We start from the raw sequence: 22,276 nt of genomic DNA on the forward strand, positions 1-22,276 counted from the left end.
ATGTAAGTATCTGCGCATGCGCAAATGCGTGATTACGCATGCGCGAGTACATACGTACGACAACTGTGCAAAATTACTCAGAAAAAATAAAGCCGTAACTGCCAAACGAAAACGAGGAGTGGCGTGGGCGTGGCGGAGGCGAGACTTCGCAATGCTCCGACAAGGGCGTGAAAGTGGGCGTACAGTGTGGGAGTATTCAACTCGCAATGGGCGTGTTTTTCGCAAATAAACATTGTCGCTGTTAAAACTAACATAGGAAACCGTAGCAACATTCACGCAGCAGCAGAGTAGGTCTGCAGTTACTCTACATTTGCGAAGTACTGGTACAAGTGTGTATGCAGTAATTAGCAGTTAATTGGATATCACATTCATCTGATGTCCAATTACTTGTTAATTAATGAGCAGATGAAAGTTACCAACCAGCAATTGTCTGAACAACACATTACATGTTTAGTCTACTCACATAGAAATCTCACACACTGCCAAATAAGGGTGTTTATTTTTTTTGAAATTGTTGTGTAAGCCTTTTTAAAACTTGTTTTAATGTGTGTAAGACTCCCAAATACAAGCAAATGAAAATATTTGTGAAAGTGTTTGAAATCTGCAAAATTGTTTAAAAATAAACCAACACCAACATAATGCAGCATACACTTTAATTTAGGCTTAAAAGTCACAATAATATTTGATTATAATATCTGACAATGTTTGAAATGATGTCCTGTTGACCCTAGATATTTATAAAAAGCGTCGTGTCTGTTTACTTAATATGGACATTAAAGTGTGGTGCAAAGCATACCTTTTTTTTTTTTTTTTTTTTTCAATTTTTAAGGAGAATTAGCAGATTGGTCTACAAGTGTCTATATGCTGACCTAATCTTTCTGGAACTGCATTACCTGGAAGAAACTGCTCAAATTTTTGAAATATATTTTTTATTACTATATAATTTTTTGACAACATTTAAACATGGCTCCACATGAGTCGCACAGGCAGAGATGGACCAAGCAGCAAGCAGATGGCACTGACAATCATTAGATAGCAGAACTCAGTACTCTGCAAAAGTCTGCTTCTGACAAAAGTATATTTTTAAAGCATAAATAAAACATGACACACCCTGCCACACACACATTTTAAACCAAATGAGAAAGAATTAGGATCCACCACACAAACACAACAATACATAGCACACTAGTAAGAGGAAGATGGCTCTGGTGTTTATACACATAAACTCACAGGCTACAATACATCCAAACAGAAAGAATACATTTCACTAAGAGGGAGTTATCCATTCTGGTCACACAAGCCAACTCCAAAAATACAGAGAGGCAACATCAAAAACATGGGTGCTGCCCATCTGGAGAGACATCATTTTCTTCTTTTTCTCCCCGCCTGAGGCTGTTCTTCTTTGGAAGGTCTGCGGAGCGACCTTCGTTGGGCCTGCCCAGTGGGCTGTTCTTCCTGGGCAGGGGCAGGGGAGGGAGCCGATGTGGGTGGCTCTCTGCCACTGTGGGCAAGGGAGACAGCGATGGCCTGGAGCCCTTGCAAGATGTTATTTGCAAGGGTTTGGAATGAGGAGGCAAGTTGTTCTTGGCCCTGCCTGATCTCTGCCAGACCTTGGCAGAGTTGAGCAACACCTTGCTCAACACAGGTTCGGTGCTCAGTGAGCCGGACAGCTATCTGGCTTACCTCCCGGATGACCCCGTCTTGAAACCGATTTAGGCTCTCACCATACCTAGCGATTTCAAGCAGGATCTCCGGGATAGCAGAGGGTTGGGTGGGGGGGCCAGTAGGAACCTGCAGAGGTGGGATTTGTTGGCCCACACTGCCAGACTCACTAGGTCCCTCCACCTCAGCCTCAACCACATAACCGTCCTGTGACTCAAACGGATCACCCCCCTGTGCTGTGTTTTGTGGCAAGCAAATAGAAGAATGTGTGGGAAAAAAGTAGGATACAAAATTAGTTTATTATTATAAATACTGTCAAAATTACAGACAACTAAATGTGTAAACTTACCTTCCAAGTCATGTCCCGTCAGGATCTCAGGCAGGTCCGTGTCCATATGAGACACCCCTTGGCCCTCCTCATAACTGACACAGGGCATCGCCATCTCCTCCAAGTCAGTATACTCCACAGCGACAGGTGCTCCTCCACCTGTAGCCCTTGAGGCATTCCACTCCGCAGCCCTCTTTGCCTTCAGGCGGGATTTGAAGTCGGCCCACCTACATATGTATTGTGAAAGAGGGACAAAGTAGAGTCTTATTATTTGTCTAAGCTAATATATAGGACACGTGTTCTGCTTGTGTTTGCTAGACATAACATCACATGTAACTACATTTTTTAGTCAACTTAGCACAGAAAAAGGACTGTCAATATGCACTTACCGTCGTCTCACTTCCTGTGATGTTCTGACGACAGAGCCAACTTCATTCACAGATTTTGTGATGTCTCTCCAGATTCGTTCTTTTGAAGCAGCCCCCATGTTTTTTGGCCCTCTATGGATTTTGGACATGGCCTGCGTGACCAAGACACGCAACTCCCTCTTAGTGAATGCAGGCTGTCTTTTCTTCCGTCTGGAGGTAGCCTGTGAGGTTTCTTGTTGTTCATCACCATCTTCCTCCTCACTAGCAGCTTCTGTCTGTTGTGTTTGTGTGGCTAAAGCCAATTCTCCCTCAGTTTGGTCACTTTGTGTGTGTGGCAGAGTATCCCCAGTCAATTGTTGTGGTTCAGAAGCAGACATTTGCAGAGTACTAGGTCCTGCCTCTTCAACATCCGCAGAGGCGTATTCCAGCATGCGCCGTTGGCAATCTATGCGTCTTTTCCGCAATGCCATCTCCTGCTCTGCAATGCGGTCCATCTCTGCTGCGATTTGCTCACGAGAAGCCATGTTTGTGATGACGTGTGTACGCCGAGGTGTGTGCTTATATACCTACGTGCGTATCGTTAATTCACACAGGTGTACACTGTTAATCTGATTAATGATTGCACTGCTTATTTAAGGGCCTACTTTGCACGCTGTGAGTGTAGGTAGTTTGGAGTTTCACTTGAGTTTGTTGGCTTGTGCGTGAAGGTGCTATAGGAATTTGCAGAGTGAGTAATTGTCAAGCATACATTTGTCCTTTCGTTTGCGTTTTGAGTATAGACATTTTTTTGTTGCGTTTTTTCGTTTGTGAGTATTCTGGAAATCTTCTTGGTAATTTTTTGAATTCAAAGTTTTTTTTTTTTGGTTTTTTTTTAATTTTTATTTAAAAACACATATATATTTAGCAAGTCCATTTTTGTAAATAAAACTGTGCTTCTTTGATTTGACTGTCATTTTTGTTCTCTTGTAGGAGTTGTTTTTTGGGTGAGGAAACCCTTGTATATTTTGAGTTTTTGGTGTGCAAGAAAACACAAAAACTTTATTGATTTTGGATCAGGTAAGTGCCCTTTGCCTGTGTTGTTGTTTGTTTGTTTGAATGGTCTGTATGTTGTTTTTGACTGTCATTTTTGTTCTCTTGTAGGAGTTGTTTTTTGGGTGAGGAAACCCTTGTATATTTTGAGTTTTTGGTGTGCAAGAAAACACAAAAACTTTATTGATTTTGGATCAGGTAAGTGCCCTTTGCCTGTGTTGGTGCCTGTTTGTGTTTGTTCAAAGTGTTGTTTTTATGTTTCTTTGCCATTTTGTAAAGACAAGTATTTTTTCTTACCTGGATTGATCTGCAAAGTAGTTTTTTTCTTGCCTGGCCTAGCTACTAAATGGATTTTTTTGGTTACTTGATTGAATTTTTTCCTTTATTTTATTTTTATTTATATTTGTTTTATGGTGTTTGTGATGTGTTTGATGCTCAGAAATCTAGAAACTAACATTTTTGGTTTTTCTCACATTAACATATGTTTATTTTTTATTTTTTAAATTTTGTTCCTGAATTGAACCCAGAAATAATGTCGTATGCTCCTGCAGTAAGTTGACTCCACCTTTTTTTATACATTTATTGTTTGTATATTTTTTAATAAATAATTTTGGAGTATTAAACATTTTTTTGTTTTTATCTCAAAAAAGTGTGTTATGTCGATATTTATCGCAGCAGAAGCCCTACCTCCCCAACCCACGCCAGCACTCCCACCCCAACCGCCAGCCCCACAACCACAACCGGCTCCTCATCAACCAAGGCAACGGAGGCGTGCTAGGCCACCAATTTTCAGAACCCGTGTCCTACTTTTTGGGATGCCAGATGATGTGGTGGTGCGTAGATACAGGCTGCCACCACATCTAATCCTAGACACTCTCTCCATAATAGAGAGTGATCTGGAGTCTGAAATTCGGTATCCTACAGCAATACCACCATTGACACAATTCCTTGCTGTGTTACATTTTTTGGCTACAGCCTCATATCAACATGTTGTGGGAGACCTGGTTGGCATGTCGCAGGGCCAGTTCAGTAAGGTCCTGCGGCGTGTCTGCCAGGCTTTCCTAAAGCGGGTGAAGCAATTCATTGATATGCCTTTGGATGTTGGTGCCCTAGATGTGGTGAAGCGGCAATTTGAGGAAGGTGGTAGTCGCTTCCCACATGTTATTGGGGTTGTGGATGGCACACATGTTGCTATTCAGCCACCAAGACATAATGAAGAAATTTATAGAAACAGGAAACTGTTTCATTCTCTGAATGTAATGGTTGTTTGTGGGCCATCCCTCCAGATCCTTTCCCTGAATGCCAAGTTTACTGGAAGTTCACATGATGCATATGTCATTAGACAATCAGGGATATGGCAGAGATTAAGAGCAAGTCAACGAGCAGACATGTGGTTATTGGGTGAGTTTGTAGATATTTTTTATCTTAAAAATAAATGAAATTTTTGAATATACTCTTTTTAATTTAAGGTTTTTCCTCAAACAGGAGACCGTGGATATCCTTGCACCCCCTGGCTCATGACTCCTTACCGTAATCCCAGGCCAGGACCACAGATGGCATTTAACTCCGCGCTTACTGCCACTAGGCAGCTGGTGGAGCGCACAATTGGTGTCCTTAAAGGGCGGTTTCGTGTGCTCCACCGCACTGGTGGCGACATCATGTATTCGCCGGAGATGGCAAGTAAAATAGTGGTCCTGTGCGCAATACTACATAATATCGCGGTAAGGAGTAGTGTAGAGCTTCCTCAGGCAGAGGAATTGCCTGATGAGGAGCCAGGGGTTGTTCGACACTTCGGTGGTGGGAGTGTTACACGGAGGGGGAGCCAAGTGAGGGCAAGGATTGTTGCCGAATATTTCAGGTATAGTGTTTTTATCTTATTTTTATGTTGAAAAAACAAAGCACAGTATGCTTATGTTTTGTTTGTAATGTTGACATTTTGTTTGAGATTGTAAGGTCATTGTGTAATGGTTTAGGATTTTTTGTTTATTTGTCATTTTTAATAAAGTAAAAATCCGTTAACACGTTAAGCTTACAATTTGAGATTAGTACAAAATATAATGTGATGTGGCTAAATAGTGTCCTTATTTGTTTTATATCCTAAAATCTTGATTATTTAAACAAACACAAAAACAAATGAAATTGAATCTTGCCCACTTTGTGACTGTCCAGCTGAATGATCACACAAACTGTGGTGAGTACACAGATATGTTTACAATTTTATTCAAAACTGTGTGTCTCTGTGTCTGTTTGTGTTATGGTTTTTTTTTTTTTTTATGCAAAAATTTACTTCTGCGGATGCGTTTTTCCGCTCGTGCGAAATAACACTGCTCTTCACAGCATTGCAAAGATCAATAAAGTTATTAGAAATGACAACAGATTTATGACCAATCACATGCTAACAGACGCTATAAATATATGCCCAAATAAGGAAAACGCCATTGCCAAGATGCGTGCTGCACCGTTCACCAGGCGTGAGCTCCGCGTCCTGGTTGCGGTGATGGACCGCCGCGTAGGCCGCGTTGGGCGCTTCATCCCAAATCGGGTGAAGCGCGAGGCCTACGCGGAGGTCCGCCGCCTGCTGCGGACTCGCGTCCGCAGCAGGCGGTCAATCATTCAACTTGAGAGGAGATGGAGTGATCTCCGCAGGAGGACTCCCGAGCTGTTGGCGGAGATCCGCCAGCAAATACGTTCTATGCATACACGACGTAAGTTACATTACATAAGAATATTAGCAAACATTGTGCAAATTTACACTAAGTGGTAGGCTAATTGCAACGCTGAGTGTGTTTTTTTACAAAATAGGACAGTGTGTGTGGTTAGGCCAAACAGTACTGACTGTAGCAAACTGACACCAAACAAGTGCATGTTTTCAAGAATTAATAACCAGCCAGGAAACTGGTCCCAAATACTTGATCATTGCTGACTATATAATAAGGTGCCTTGAATAGTGATCTGGTGATGTTGCCTAGACCAATCAATATGACTCAATGGACTAGATTACGGAATGAGCTTCAAAGTAAAAGTTATGACTCATTTTGTTTGCTGTGGCCAACATGAATAGGATTTATACATGTTTGATTTTCATTTCTAAAAAACACTGTATTTTACATGGAACAGAACATTGAAAATTTAAATTGTTTACTATGTAATTTCACATGTAAACTAAATGTTGTCAAAAATATCATTATAGGACAACAACAACGGCAGACCTCTCCGCCCCCTTCCCCTTCCCAGTCCCCCTCCCCTTCTCACTCCCCCTCCCCTTCCCAGTCCCCCTCATCTTCCCAGTCCCCCTCATCTTCCCAGTCCCCCTCAGCTTCCCTGGCCCACACCACTTTACACTCCCCTTCTCACCACACCTCTCCATCTCTTTCTGGGACCCCTTCTCCTCCTTCCCATACCCCTTCTCCTTCAACTTCTAAATCACCATCTCTGCCCCCGTCACCCTCTATTGGCTTAACTTTCTCTCCGCCCCCCTCGCCCTCTCAATCAGACCCCCCCTCTGAAATTCCAGCACCAATCCAGCCTCCTTCCCCCATCCAGCCTCCTTCCCCAATCCCTCCTCCTTCCCCAATCCCTCCTCCTTCCCCCATCCAGCCGCCTTCACCCATCCAGCCAACATCCCCACCCAGTGAATGGGCAGAGGAAGCCCCTGAAGCCAGTTCAGGGAGTGTTCATGTTGCCGTGGAAAGTAAGTTTTTTTTTTTTTTTTTTTTAAATGATTACCTACTTACACTTACAATGACAAAACATGCAGTGTTGTACTGTTTGAAATCTTGTACCAAGGACACAAATTTGTGTTTTTCTTCATGGTGTACATGTTGCATTTACATATTTGTGAGTGTCATTATATGTACAGTGTTTATGTGTGCAATGTTTTGTGTGTCCACTCTAGGTTGACACTCATTAGGTAGCCAGGGTTGCCAGGACAACAGGGTTTATATGTGGTTTTTTTTCTGGGAAACAGTTAGACCTGAGTGGAGTTTAGTATGTTGTTGGTCTTTTACACTTGTGCCTGTGTAGTCTTAATATTTGCACTTACAAAACACATGCTTCACTTTGTTATGCAGCCTAATGACACAGTGATTTGTGTTGTGAAAGTTACACTCACAAAATGACTATTTGTTAAAGTCAAACCTGTTTGCAATTATTTAGTAAGGGCAGCTTTCAGGGAGTGTGGGAATGCTAGGATATGTTGGCCTTCTGAAGATGTTGATATGCAGTGTGATGATGCAGCACCAAACCCCTTAAAAATATTAAAAAAACACTCCAGATGTGAATGAATGCCAACATGGTGTAACAGTGACGAAGATGGTAGTTATCTTTAACATGGGATGTCGCCCATAGCAACCAATACAAATAAACTTTACAATTGGGGAACCACTTCTACAAGATAATCATCTTATTTTGGCTTGTTTGCTATGGGCAATGCTCCATCTTAAAATGAACTCACATAGTAGTAAATGTAGCCCATGGTCTAGAATACTGTAAAAATTAGCCAAAAAAGCCTGAGCAGGCTTGTGTGTTTTTCTGCTAATGATTGTACCATAAAACAGGCATGATGTATAAACTTTGCCATTAAGCATGCCTGTCCAAACTGCGCAACTGCAACTGTAGAGAAACTACACATCCCAGCATGCCCTGACACAGGTTTGGCATTCCCTGGCCCCAAAACTGAGTTAACGCATGCTGGTATATGTAGTTTCACACCAGCTTGAGGGATGCAGTTTGGACATGCCTGCATTAAAGTGTGCTTTGTGCCTTGCTTGTATAATAAGCAATGTGAGTAAGTTAGTAATGTTTATGTTATCTTTTAATTTCAGATGTTGCCGTTGGAGATCCCACATCGTTGCGGGAGATTGTGGGAAACATGAGGCGACATCTCCAGGCCTTGCTGGGTCTGCTTGATGAGATGGAAAATTTTTGTTAATTTTTTTATGTTTTTTAAAAACAAAAATTATCTTAAGATTTCTAAAAATCATTTAAAAAAAAATAAAAGAAAATTATTATACTTAAGCGGGTGTTTATTATTTAATAATGCAATAAAGGAACAGCAGATTGCAGAACAAACATTTCTTACATTAAACATTTCATACAGCTAACGTAAGTTATTTTAAAAATCTAAAACAAACATGTTATTGGCTAAATAAACATGCAAAAACCTTCATTCACATACAAAAACTCTACTTTAATAAATACACAAAACACATTAGACCAAGCACATTGCAAACATCTATATTTATATTAAACATGTAAATAGAAATAGGTTCTTTTATGGCTACAAAGTGTTCTTCAGGTATTTATAAAATACTTAATTGATCATGAACATTACAATTCAGTCACTAATTGGATTTGTAATTGAGGAGGGCTTGTGGACTTTTAATTGGAAGGTGTTATTCCACTTAATAGTAAAAAAAAACAATGTGGTGCGTTTCTCCGCAAAAGTGAGCACTTTAACTGATAAATGTGTAAATCTACGACTACCTAGTATTTTTACGAATAAGTATGTGTTAATGCGATGGGTTCGCATTGCTGCGATGTTTTTGCATTGCTGCGATGTCATTTGGCGTACGCCCACTTTGTGTAATAATGCGTGCGAATGAGCAAAAATACGTTGGGGGCGGATGTTCGCAAAATTACTACATTAACGCAACTTTACTAATAGGTTGTGCGAACGAAAAACTTAGCGATCAACTCGGAATGAGGGCCATGGTTTTGCCCAACTGCTAACAAACTTGCTGCTGCGATCAACTCAGAATTACCCCCTATGTGCCTTTTCTATAAGCTCAACCACAATCACTTCATGGACTTCATCCACCAAAGATGATCTTAACTAAGTAGCAGAGATTTGCATTTCTATATTCTATAGGTCATCATCCACCAACCATAACTTCACCTATAAATTAGAAGTGCATGAACATTTCAAATTGTTTCAAAATGCAGATAACTTTCTTAAACAACAATAAAAATATATAGTTTTACTTAATAAAAAAAAAACGATTTTAATTTTTGTCTTAAATCAAACAGTGAGCACTATACCACTATGTTTAAAGTTCATGTTTAAGGATCACTATTCACCATTAAGAAACACCAAAATGCATCAAATTTTGCACATAATTTTGAACAGCCAGTATTTACCCTGCACAGAAACAAAATAACCCACCCAAATCTAACTGTCTCTGCACATGTTATATCTGCCTCCCCTGCAGTGCACATGGTTTTGCCCAACTGCTAACAAAGTTCCTGCTGCGATCAACTCAGAATTACCCCCATAGTTGCATATGATTCGACCAGCCAGAAACGCCCACTGGTTGACTGCTGGAAGATAATCTTCCAGCAGCCACAAATCTCAGAGGGACCTCCGTCCCACTGCATCCTAGTACCCTCTTTTCAGTGCCTACTGTGCAGCCAATCACTGCTGATCAAGACTGCAAACTAGCTGAACATGTGGAAAACTTTAGACGCAAAATAATGATCTAAGAAATCTTTGACATTATCTTTAAATGTTAACCCAATTAAGCATTAGCCGCAACATACAGTTGTCACTATAAAATGTGAATATGGGAGATAGAGGTGAAATAATTTCCCTGCAATTAAATATACAGTATTTGCCAGAAGTTGAGACTATTATAAAAATGTCTTTCTGTAACACATCATGCACATCCTCCATGGCTTGAGGTAGAACTGACAACAAGGAAAAATAAGAGACGACAAGCTGTGAAAATCAAATGAGAAAACAAAAAACAAGCACCAGAAAGCGGAGTAAAAAACATAATGACAACAGGGAAGATTTTTATGAGATTAAAGACAATTAAAAAATATATTCATGTAAAATAAATAAATAAATAACATTCTATTTAGTATGTGGGTTTTGAGTTACAAAAAGGGGGGAAAATATGTACTCAGCAGTATTGTACCACCCCTAGCCCAGCAGCATCTACCAGATGAAGCTGCTGCCTGTGTGCCCAGCCCAAGTGGGGTTGGTAAAAGCCAGTCAAGCTGTAGCTGCAGTCGTAGAACCCAGTGTAACAGGAAGCCAGTGGACACCAGTGTCTGAACCTACAGGAGGCAGAGAAAACCACCAATCTCTGTGTCTGTGCTTATGTTGCTGAGAAGAGGCCAGGCCATTGGGCCGTGAGTGTGAGAAAGGCCAGGAAGTGCCTTACCAGTGATAAACAGGACTAAGGGGCCCATTTATTAAACTTTAGAGAGTGATAAATAGCACGGTGATAAAGTGCCAGACATTCAGATTTTTAACTACCATGTCACAGGCTGTGTTTCAAAAATGACAGTTAGGAGCTAATTGGTTGGTACTTTATCACCGTGAAATTTATCACGCTCCAAGGCTTGATAAATGAGGGCCTAAGACTGTATGTGAATCGTTGTGCCAACCAAGCCAGGCCGTAGCCTGTGGATATACCTGCAACAAGCAGGCAAGACTGTGAGACTTTGGGACTAATTCAGATCTGATCGCAGCAGCAAATTTGTTAGCTAATGGGCAAAACCATGTGCACTGCAGGGGTGGGGGTGGTGGGGGGCAGATATAACATGTGCAGAGAGAGTTAGATTTGGGTGGGGTGTGTTCAAACTGAAATCTAAATTGCAGTGTAAAAATAAAGTAGCCAGTATTGACCCTGCACAGAAACAATACAGGTTGAGTATGCCTTATCCAAAATTACACATTTTTGGGTCCCCTATTGAGACAATGACATATACACTGCTCAAAAAAATAAAGGGAACACTTAAACAACACAATGTAACTCCAAGTCAATCACACTTCTGTGAAATCAAACTGTCCACTTAGGAAGCAACACTGATTGACAATCAATTTCACATGCTGTTGTGCAAATGGAATAGACAACAGGTGGAAATTATAGGCAATTAGCAAGACACCCCCAATAAAGGAGTTGTTCTGCAGGTGGTGACCACAGACCACTTCTCAGCTCCTATGCTTTCTGGCTGATGTTTTGGTTACTTTTGAAAGCTGGCGGTGCTTTCACTCTAGTGGTAGCATGAGATGGAGTCTACAACCCACACAAGTGGCTCAGGTAGTGCAGCTCAGCCAGGATGGCACATCAATGCGAGCTGTGGCAAGAAGGTTTGCTGTGTCTGTCAGCGTAGTGTCCAGAGCATGGAGGCGCTACCAGGAGACAGGCCAGTACATCAGGAGATGTGGAGGAGGCCGTAGGAGGGCAACAACCCAGCAGCAGGACCGCTACCTCTGCCTTTGTGCAAGGAGGAACAGGAGGAGCACTGCCAGAGCCCTGCAAAATGACCTCCAGAAAGCCACAAATGTGCATGTGTCTACTCAAACGATCAGAAACAGACTCCATGAGGGTGGTATGAGGGCCCGACGTCAACAGGTGGGGGTTGTGCTTACAGCCCAACACCGTGCAGGACGTTTGGCATTTGCCAGAGAACACCAAGATTGGCAAATTCGCCACTGGCGCCCTGTGCTCTTCACAGATGAAAGCAGGTTCTCACTGAGCACATGTGACAGACGTGACAGAGTCTGGAGACGCCAAGGAGAACGTTCTGCTGCCTGCAACATCCTCCAGCATAACCGGTTTGGCAGTGGGTCAGTAATGGTGTGGGGTGGCATTTCTTTGGGGGGCCGCACAGCCCTCCATGTGCTCGCCAGAGGTAGCCTGACTGCCATTAGGTACCAAGATGAGATCCTCAGACCCCTTGTGAGACCATATGCTGTTGCGGTTGGCCCTGGGTTCCTCCTAATGCAAGACAATGCTAGACCTCATGTGGCTGGAGTGTGTCAGCAGTTCCTGCAATACGAAGGCATTGATGCTATGGACTGGCCCGCCCATTCCCCAGACCTGAATCCAATTGAGCACATCTGGGACATCATGTCTCGCTCCATCCACCAACGCCACGTTGCACCACAGACTGTCCAGGAGTTGGCGGAGGCATTGTAGGGAGGTCATACAGGCACATGGAGGCCACACACACTACTGAGCCTCATTTTGACTTGTTTTAAGGACATTACATCAAAGTTGGATCAGCCTGTAGTGTGTTTTTCCACTTTAATTTTGAGTGTGACTCCAAATCCAGACCTCCATGGGTTAATAAATTTGATTTCCATTGATAATTTTTGTGTGATTTTGTTGTCAGCACATTCAACTATGTAAAGAACAAAGTATTTAATAAGAATATTTCATTCATTCAGATATAGGATGTGTTATTTTTGTGTTCCCTTTATTTTTTTGAGCAGTGTAGATTATATATTATGTGTATAATAGGATTTTAATACCTACCGGTAAATCCTTTTCTCTTAGTCCGTAGAGGATGCTGGGGATGCTTCAAGAACCATGGGGTATAGACGGGATCCGCAGGAAACATGGGCACTTTAAGACTATAAATGGGTGTGAACTGGCCCCTCCCTCTATGCCCCTCTTCCAGACTCCAGTTATAGGAACTGTGCCCAGGGAGACAGACATTTCGAGGAAAAGGATTTATTGTTAAACTAAGGGTGAGATACATACCAGCTCACACCACAAACATGCCGTACAACCTGGCATTTAACAGAATTCCAGTCAACGGCATGAACAAAATCAGCAACAGGCTGACCATAACCAAAGCACAACCATTGTGCAACACAAGCAATAACTATTAAACAAGTACTGCAGCTAGAGTCCGCACTGGGACGGGCGCCCGGCATCCTCTACGGACTGAGAGAAAAGGATTTACCGGTAGGTATTAAAATCCTGTTTTCTCATACGTCCTAGAGGATGCTGGGGATGCTTCAAGAACCATGGGGTTTATACCAAAGCTCCAGAACGGGCGGGAGAGTGCGGATGACTCTGCAGCACCGATTGACCAAACAAGAGGTCCTCCTCAGCCAGGGTATCAAACTTGTAAAACCTCGCAAAGGTGTTTGATCCCGACCAAGTAGCAGCTCGGCAAAGCTGAAATGCCGAGACCCCTTGGGCAGCTGCTCAGGATGAGCCCACCTTTCTGGTAGAATGGGCCTTCACCAATTCCGGTAACGGCAATCCCGCCGTACAATGAGCCTGCTGATTCGTATTACAGATCCAGCGTGCAATAGTCTGCTTGGAAGCAGGAGTCCCAATCTTGTTGGGAGCCCACAGGACAAACAGAGCCTCTGTTTTCCTAATCTGAGCCGTTCTGGCGACATAGATTTTCAAAGCTCTGACCACATCGAGAGACTTAGATTCCGCCAAGGCGCCTGTAGCCACTGGCACCACAATAGGCTGGTTTACGTGAAACGATGAAACCACTTTTGGCAGAAATTGCTGACGAGTTCTCAAATCTGCTCTATCTGCATGGAAGATTAAATAGGGGCTTTTGTGAGACAAAGCCGCCAATTCAGACACCCGCCTTGCGGATGCCAAGGCCAACAGCATGACTACTTTCCAAGTAAGGAATTTCAACTCAACCTTACGTAAAGGTTCAAACCAATGAGATTGCAAGAACTGCAACACCACATTAAGATCCCATGGTGCCACTGGGGGCACAAAGGGAGGTTGGATGTGCAGCACGCCTTTCACGGCGGTCTGAACTTCTGGAAGGGAGGCCAATTCTTTCTGAAAGAAAATTGATAAGACCGAAATTTGTACTTTAATGGAGCCTGAAGTAATGTGGGAATTACTTCACTGGGAATACCCTTTCAGGCTAGGATTTGGTGTTCAACCGCCATGCCGTCAAACGCAGCCGCGGTAAGTCTTGATACATGCATGGTCCTTGCTGTAACAGGTCCTCTCGTAAAGGAAGATGCCAGGGATCTTCTATGAGTAATTATTGAAGATCCGGATACCAGGCCCTCCTTGGCCAGTCTGGAACAATGAGTATCGCCTGAACCCGTATTCTTCTTATGATCTTTATCACCTTTGGAATGAGTGGAAGTGGAGGGAACACATAGACCGACTGAAACACCCACAGTGTCACTAGGGTGTCCACCGCTATTGCTTGAGGGTCCCTCGACCTGGAACAATATCTCTGAAGTTTCTTGTTGAGGCGAGACGTCATCATGTCTATTTGAGGAATTCCCCAACGACTTGTCACTTCTGCAAAGACCTCTTGATGAAGACCCCACTCTCCTGGATGGAGATCATGTCTGCTGAGGAAGTCTGCTTCCCAGTTGTCCACTCCTGGAATGAAGACTGCTGACAGAGCGCTTGCATGTTTCTCCGCCCAGCGAAGAACTTTTGTGGCCATCGCCGCTCTGCTCTTTGTTCCGCCCTGGCGGTTTATGTACGCCACTGCTGTTATGTTGTCTGACTGAATCAAGACGGGCAGACTGCGAAGAAGATGTTCCGCTTGTAGAAGGCCGTTGTGAATGGCCCTTAATTCCAGAATGTTTATGTGCAGACAAGCTTCCTGGCTTGACCATTTTCCCTGGAAATTTTCCCCCTGTGTGACTGCTCCCCAGCCTCGGAGACTTGCATCTGTGGTCACCAGGATCCAATCCTGAATCCCGAACCTGCGTCCCTCTAGGAGGTGAGAACTGTGCAGCCACCACAGGAGAGAGATTCTGGTCCTGGAAGATAGGATTATTTTCCGGTGCATGTGCAGGTGAGACCCGGACCACTTGTCCAACAGGTCCCACTGAAACACTCTGGCATGGAACCTGCCAAACTGAATGGCCTCGTAGGCCGCCACCATCTTCCCCAGCAACCGAGTGCATTGAAGAATCGACACTCTTGCCGGTTTCAGAATCTGTTTTACCATGTTCTGTATTTCCAGAGCCTTTTCCACTGGAAGAAAAAATCTCTGTAATTCTGTATCCAGAATCATACCCAAGAATGACAGCCATGTTGTCAGAACCAACTGTGATTTTGGCAAGTTTAGGAGCCATATACGACAAAGAGAAAATAAACTTTTATTAGCAGCACTCTTTCCCTTCCATGAGAAAATTAATTCTTCTTTAATAGAAATAACTTGTTTGTAATTTTATTAATAATCTTGTAAAAATAAAGAAGTTCCAATACCCATATGTGATGTTGATATCTTTATTGACATCACATGTGATGTATTATATGTCCCCTTACTTTTAAGGGGTCATGTAGAGTGAAGTTTAAAATTAACAAACGGCAACGTCTGAAATTGGTAATGACAATCCTGAACAGCAAACCTCAGATAAGCCTGATGTGGAGGATATATAGGGACGTGTAAGTAGGCATCCTTATGTCGACCGACACCATAAAATCCCCCTCCTGGAGATCACTGCTCGGAGATATTCCATCTTGAATTTGAATTTTTTTAGATAGAAATTGAGGGATTTTAGGCTCAGAATCGGTCTGACTGAGCCATCCGGCTTCGGGACCACGAACAGGCTCGAATACAAGCCTTCCCCCTGTTGTGACGGGGGTACCGTGACAATGACTTGATTTTGACACAGCTTTAGTATTGCAGCGCATACTACCTCCCTTTCTGGAAGAGAAGCTGGAAAGGCCGATTTGAAAAATCAGTGAGGGGGCACGTCTTGAAACTCCAATTTGTACCCTTGGGCTACTATTTCTAATACCCAAGGATCCAGGGCCGAGCGAACCCAGACCTGACTGAAGAGTTGGAGACGTGCCCCCACCGGTGCGGACTCCCGCAGAGGAGCCCCAGCGTCATGCAGTGATTTTGGTAGAAGCCAGGGAGGACTTCTGCACTTGGGAACTTGCCACAGCCTGTGACCTTTTTCCCCTTCCTCTTCCTCTCGTAGGAAGGAAGGAAAACCCTCGTCCTTTTTTGTATTTATTGGGCCGAAAGGACTGCATTTGATAGTGGGGTGTTTCCTTTTGATGTGCAGGGACATAAGGTAGAAACCATGACTTACCCGCTGTAGCCGTAGATACCAGGTCAGCGAGGCCGTCACCAAACAAGACACCACCTTTAAACGGCAGAGACTCCATAGCCTTCTTGGAGTCAGCATCAGCATTCCATTGATGAATCCACAATGCCCTCCTAGCCGAGACTGCCATGGCATTGGCCCTTGATCCCAAAAGGCCAATATCGCTCGCAGCTTCCTTTAGATAGGCTGTAGCGTCCCTGATATGACCCAGTGTCAAAAGAACGCTATCCCTGTCCAGGGAATCTATATCAGATGACAAGTTATCTGCCCACTTTTCAAAAGCACTACTCACCCATGCCGATGCAACGGCAGGCCTGGGCAGCGTACCTGTAGTGACAAAAATGGATTTTAGTGTATTTTCCTGCTTACGATCCGCAGGATCATTTAGGGCCGCCGTGTCAGGAGACGGAAGCGCCACCTTCTTGGACAGACGCGATAGAGCTTTGTCCACCGTGGGAGTTGACTCCCACTTTTCCCTGTCCCCAGAGGGGAACGGATATGCCACCGGAATTCTCTTGGGAACCTGTAACTTCTTGTTAGGATTTTCCCAAGCATTTTCAAAAAAGAGCGTTCAGTTCATGAGCGGGAGGAAACGTTACCTCAGGTTTCTTTCCTTTAAACATACAGACCCTTGTATCAGGAACAGCAGGGTCTTCCGTAATACGTCTTTTATTGCCACAATCATGTACTGAATGCTCCTAGTCAGTTTAGGGTTCAATCTGGCATCACTACAGTCGACACTGGAATCAGAGTCTGTGTCGGTATCTGTATCCGCTATCTGGGTAAATGAACGCTTCTGTGACCCCGAGGGGGTCTGAACTTGTGATAATGCATCCTCCATGGATTTTCTCCATGTCTGGTTCTGAGACTCAGATTTATCCAATCTTTTATTCAATCGAGCCACATTAGCATTCAAAACATTTACCCAATCAGCCGTCAGCGGTGCCGACACGGTCACTCCCACAGCCTTTTCTGTCCCCACTCCAGCCTCCTCCTGGGAAGAGCACTCAGCCTCAGACATGTCGACACACGCGTACCGAGACCCACAACACACTGGGGCTATAGGGGACAGACCCACAGCAAAGCCTGTTAGAGAAACACAGAGGGAGTTCTGCCAGCTCACAATCCAGCGCCTATCCCGGTTCTGAAGCGTGTAATATACTGCCCAGACCTGTTAGCGCTTTTAATATCAATAAAATAGCGCCAAATCAACTGTGCCTCCCCCCCCCCCCCCGTTTTGCACCCTGTTACTTGTACAGCAGTGTGGGAGGCCAGGCTCAGCGTCTCTGCAGCTGTGAAGAGAAAATCGCGCTGGTTAGAGCTGTGAGGGCTAAGCCACGCCCCCTTAATGGCGCGCTTCAGTCCCGCTTATTTTTATATATTTATACTGGCGGGGGTCTGTATTTAGTGCCCAGGCACTGTATACTCTTATGCCAGTTGCTATTGAGGTTTTATGCTGCCTAGGGCGCCCCCCCTGCGCCCTGCAGTGCCGCTGTGTATGTGGGAGCATGGCGCGCAGCGCCCCCGCTGCGCGGTACCTCAAAACCGTCACTGGAATCTTCTGCCGTCACTGAAGTCTTCTGATCTTCTTCTACTCACCCGGCTTCTGACTTCTGGCTCTGCAAGGGGGGTGACGGCGCGGCTCCGGGAACGAGCATATAGGCGTACCTAGCGATCAGACCGTCTGGAGCTAATGGTGTCCAGTAGCCTAAGAAGCAGAGCCTTGAAACTCACAGAAGTAGGTCTGCTTCTCTCCCCTCAGTCCCACGATGCAGGGAGCCTGTTGCCAGCAGGTTTTCCTGAAAATAATAAACCTAACATAAAGTCTTTTTTCTGAGAAACTCTGGGTTTTCACTGGGCACAGAATCTAACTAGAGGATGGGCATAGAGGGAGGGGCCAGTTCACACCCATTTAAAGTCTTAAAGTGCCCATGTCTCCTGCGGATCCCGTCTATACCCCATGGTTCTTGAAGCATCCCCAGCATCCTCTAGGACGTATGAGAAATATAGATATATTATATAGATATATAATATATACAGTATATATATTGTCATTATCTCAGTAGGGGAACCAAAAATGTGTGATTTAGAATTTTGGATAAGGGATATTCAACCTGTATAACCCCCATATCAAATGCCTCACAAATTTATCAAGGTCTTACCTTTAAATAGAGCCCTTATTAATGTGTGATCAGCAATGTAGGAACCTGTGCTAATAAAAACACCTGAGAGTAGATGGGAGGGGTGCCAATACCAGAGTGAAGGTGCCTTACCTTCAAGTATACAATATATAATATAATATATATGCCTTCTTAACTGATAAAGAAATAACAAAAGAATAGCCCAGAACTGTCCATGAAACAGCTTTTGAGTCAATTGTTCAATTACTTTTAGTCCCGTGAAAAAGAGGGGGGTTCATATTAAACAGCTTTAGTTCCTAAACCCGGATGTAAATACGCTCAAGTTAAAGCTGATAGTCTGCACTTAAAACTATATTATATAAATGTAACTTAAATTTGTGTGTGTGTCTAAAAATAAGACAAGAGGAAACATGGTGTAATATGTTGGGAGATGGCACTGCGCGCAGTCTCTCTCAATGTACAGGCATGAGCGCATTTGAGAGGTCGGATGTTGCAGACCCAGACTGCTGGCGCTGTAACATCGACCTCCCAAATGCGCTCATGCTCAGTTCTATGCGCTTTCCTCTCTTCTTAGTGTTGCAGTGGAAAGGACATGCCCCTGAGTGTCTCTACTAACAAAGAGTATGTACTGTACAGCATTACAGAAACCCCAAAATGCCACTGTATCACCACTGCTATACATTTATACATCCCGCTGCCACCACTGTTTTTACGCTTACATTGTGTGCACATAAGCGCACTATAAGAACGAGCATTAACCTATATGCCATATTTGCTTACTTTTAAAAAAGCATTTCAGGGAGATTGTGAATGCAACACCTATGAGGTTGGCGCTAAACTGGACAATACTGCTCTGTTTGAGCATTGTTGCTCAGTAAGATCTACTGTACTTGTTGACATAAACACTAAGGGGGAGATGTACTAAGCCTTGGAGATAGATAAAGTACCAGCTAATCAGCTCCTACCTGCCATGTTACAGGCTGTGTTTGCAAAATGGCAGTTAGGAGCTGATTGGTTGGTGGTTTATTCCTCTCCAAGCACTGATACATATCCCCCTAATACTTTTCAGATTTTGTTCATGTATTGTTTTCTACTAACAAGTGGTTCTAGATAAGAGAAACCTTATTTGAAAATGCATGTATCCCTAGGCATTATTGTGCCTTATAGCCAATGCAGAGAAATAATATTTTAATGCATTTATCTCTGAATTGTTTTTCCCTCCAGGTATAAAATAGCTACATAATGGGTGTAAAGTGCAATCAGGGAGATTGCTAGACTCTTCAGGGAGTCGGGTATATTGCTGCTATTTTAGGGAGTCTCCCTGGCATACAGGCAGAATTGGCAAGTATGCTATGAGCTCTTTGCTGCAATAAGAAATCCTGCATCCTGTACTTGCTGCACGTCTGCATTAACACTGTGTTGTTCTGCACCTTTTCTTTACCAGTTCATAAATCAATCCCTGGGTAAGTTATCTGCCATATGTACTAACTCCCTTGCCTACTGCTGACACCTATTACTATCATAGGATCTGTCAATATAATATTGTCAGGCAAATTGGAAACCCTCTTAAAGGGTCTTCAAGCATATTAATATACGTCCTCATTACTGATCAGATTCCAACTGGAAATGGACATAACCAGAACACTTTAAATTATTTACTAAAAGATAAAATAATAACCACCCACATTTTCATATAATTTTGGATGGTGTATTTTCTGAATACCACGGTAAAGGAATGCAGCAATTAATATTAGGTCTAAACAAATTGAAGATGCAGTATATTTGTGTACCAATTTGTTTTTGTTTTTTTCTTAGTAACTTTCCTTTTTTGTCTCAATTAATTTCTTTATACCAGACAAGACTTCCCAATATAAACATATCCCCAAAACACAGTGTTTAAAAAAATACATAATTATAATTTAGACGATATGAAATATATTGCCTGTACACTCATATCATTTAAGAAAAGCTTATTGTATCTGATGATGTCATAGTAGTTCCGTTGCTCCAGGGAAAATACCAAAACAGCAAAACATAACAGCTGAATTTGTAATCATTTTTGGTACATAGATACATTGCAACTCAAGTTATTCATATTATTATTCTTTGATATTAATTACTGTACTAGAAGTGCCTTTTCCCCCCTTTTATCGTGTACAGATTTCACCAATTTGTGTACAGTTTTTATCAAACACGGGTATCCCCCAAATCGTAGGACACTCTAAAGCTGGCCATACACTGCATGGTAATCATGCAAACCATCTGATCAAACAACTGGTTTGACTTTGAACTTTGAACAATTATCTTTCCGTGTATGGTACTGAACTATGATCATTCCCAGCCTGGAACTGCCTGCAAAACGGTCTGGGTGATTTGTTTTTGTTTTTTAAACCTGTCTGAACCACCTGACCAACATTCAGAAAACTTCAGGCTGTGAATGGAGATTGCCTCCATATATCGTGTAGTGTATTGTATGTCCTGCTTAATATAGAGTAAGTGCTTCTTATACAGTATATACAAATGTTATTTGTTATGCATCAAAAATTATGCATACATTTTATAATGTTGTAAAGTTATTTTGATAGTATCACCGTACTGATCACAAATTTCCTTTTCTTTCCATTCAACAACTAAGCATCTCTATAGTAATGGTTCTCTTCTGTAATTTCTAGATTTTACAGTGACCATTAATTGATTTATGGACACATAGTGGGCCACAAACTCTGTACGCTGATGACTTGTATCTTGTAACTTCCCATCGGGGTCCCTCAAAGTTTTTCTTTGGTCCCTTCTCTTCACCCTCTAATATTGCAGGGTCGATGCGGGTCGCTGTGCGGTGTAAAAGGGGTTACTCCCGAATTCCATGGTCGCCTGACCCGGTATTTCAACCCAGGAAGAAAGGTGCAGTGTGAATGGGTTGCCAGGTCGATGCGACCTGGGACCCGTTCACAGTGTAGGCAGAGACGGCATGGAGAGGATCTCATCTCCCAGCGCCACCCCTGATGCTGCCTCTGTTACCACCCCTGAGGACAACCCAACCCGGTATATTGCCGGGTCGGGAAGCCAGTCTGAAAGTGTCCAATGCCGTGTCACCCCAGTGAAGAACCCGTTTCCAATTACCGGCTGCGAACCGGCATTTCCATGTGAATGCGGTATCAGTGTGGTTATCAGTTCTACCACCTATTTGAAGATGATACCCATTTACCTCTACCTCCCCGATCTTGCTCCATCCTCTCCTGTGTCACCTTCGCTATGTTGTCCATCTCCCCATGGATGACATCATATACCCCTCAGCTAAGTACCCCCTCCCTGCTGTCACTCTAATAACACCTTCCCATATCAGATGTATGGGTGTTAACCTGGACTTTCCCCCCACATTCTGTCTCTACCAATTCAGCCATTTACAGCTCTGCAATATTTCCATATTAAGGCTCTTTCCCCACTCTGGAAGATTCTCGCTTCCTCCTCATCTCTTGCCTATATTATTGTAATCTACTTCTCTTTGACCTTCAAACCGAAGCTGTGCCCATCTTCAGTCTATTCTTAACTGTCTCATTTTAGTCTTTTGTCCCTCTACCTCTGCTGCACAACTCTACCACAACTCTACCAGTCACTATAGTGGACCCCTACAGCAACCTGAATCAAATACTGTATCTCTTACTAACTCACAAAACTCTCAACCACACCTTTATAGTTCCAGAAACATTTCCTTATACACACCATCCCACCCTGCTAATGGCCTCACTTCCTTCCTGATTATCACTTTCCCCTCTCACATTCAGAATTGTTCCCGGTCCACTCCCAACCTCTGGAATTCCCTCCCATACTCCATTAGACTTTCTTATAGCCTCCCAGCCTCGAAATTTGCAATAAAAACTCTTTTTTTTTCCATTCTAACCTACCACTCATCCTGTTGACTGCAACCTCTGCCCTC

The 22,276-nt window shown here is 43.2% G+C and overlaps 2 protein-coding genes across 3 annotated transcripts in view; one reads left to right on the forward strand and one right to left on the reverse strand.

The window, feature by feature from the left end:
- Positions 1–22,276, reverse strand: part of VPS41 (VPS41 subunit of HOPS complex) — a 661,741-nt gene that overhangs the window by 125,392 nt on the left and 514,073 nt on the right. The gene's annotated exons all lie outside the window — the stretch shown is intronic.
- On the forward strand, positions 3,971–6,627 carry LOC134929027 (putative nuclease HARBI1). Its single transcript, XM_063924890.1, has 4 exons — positions 3,971–4,788; positions 4,873–5,245; positions 5,557–5,578; positions 6,578–6,627. The coding sequence occupies exons 1-3, from the start codon at positions 4,044–4,046 to the stop codon at positions 5,558–5,560; spliced, it is 1,122 nt and encodes a 373-aa protein (XP_063780960.1). The 5' UTR covers positions 3,971–4,043; the 3' UTR covers positions 5,561–5,578; positions 6,578–6,627.

This window comes from Pseudophryne corroboree, chromosome 5, assembly GCF_028390025.1.
Source record: "Pseudophryne corroboree isolate aPseCor3 chromosome 5, aPseCor3.hap2, whole genome shotgun sequence".
NCBI classification, from domain to species: Eukaryota; Metazoa; Chordata; class Amphibia; order Anura; family Myobatrachidae; genus Pseudophryne; species Pseudophryne corroboree.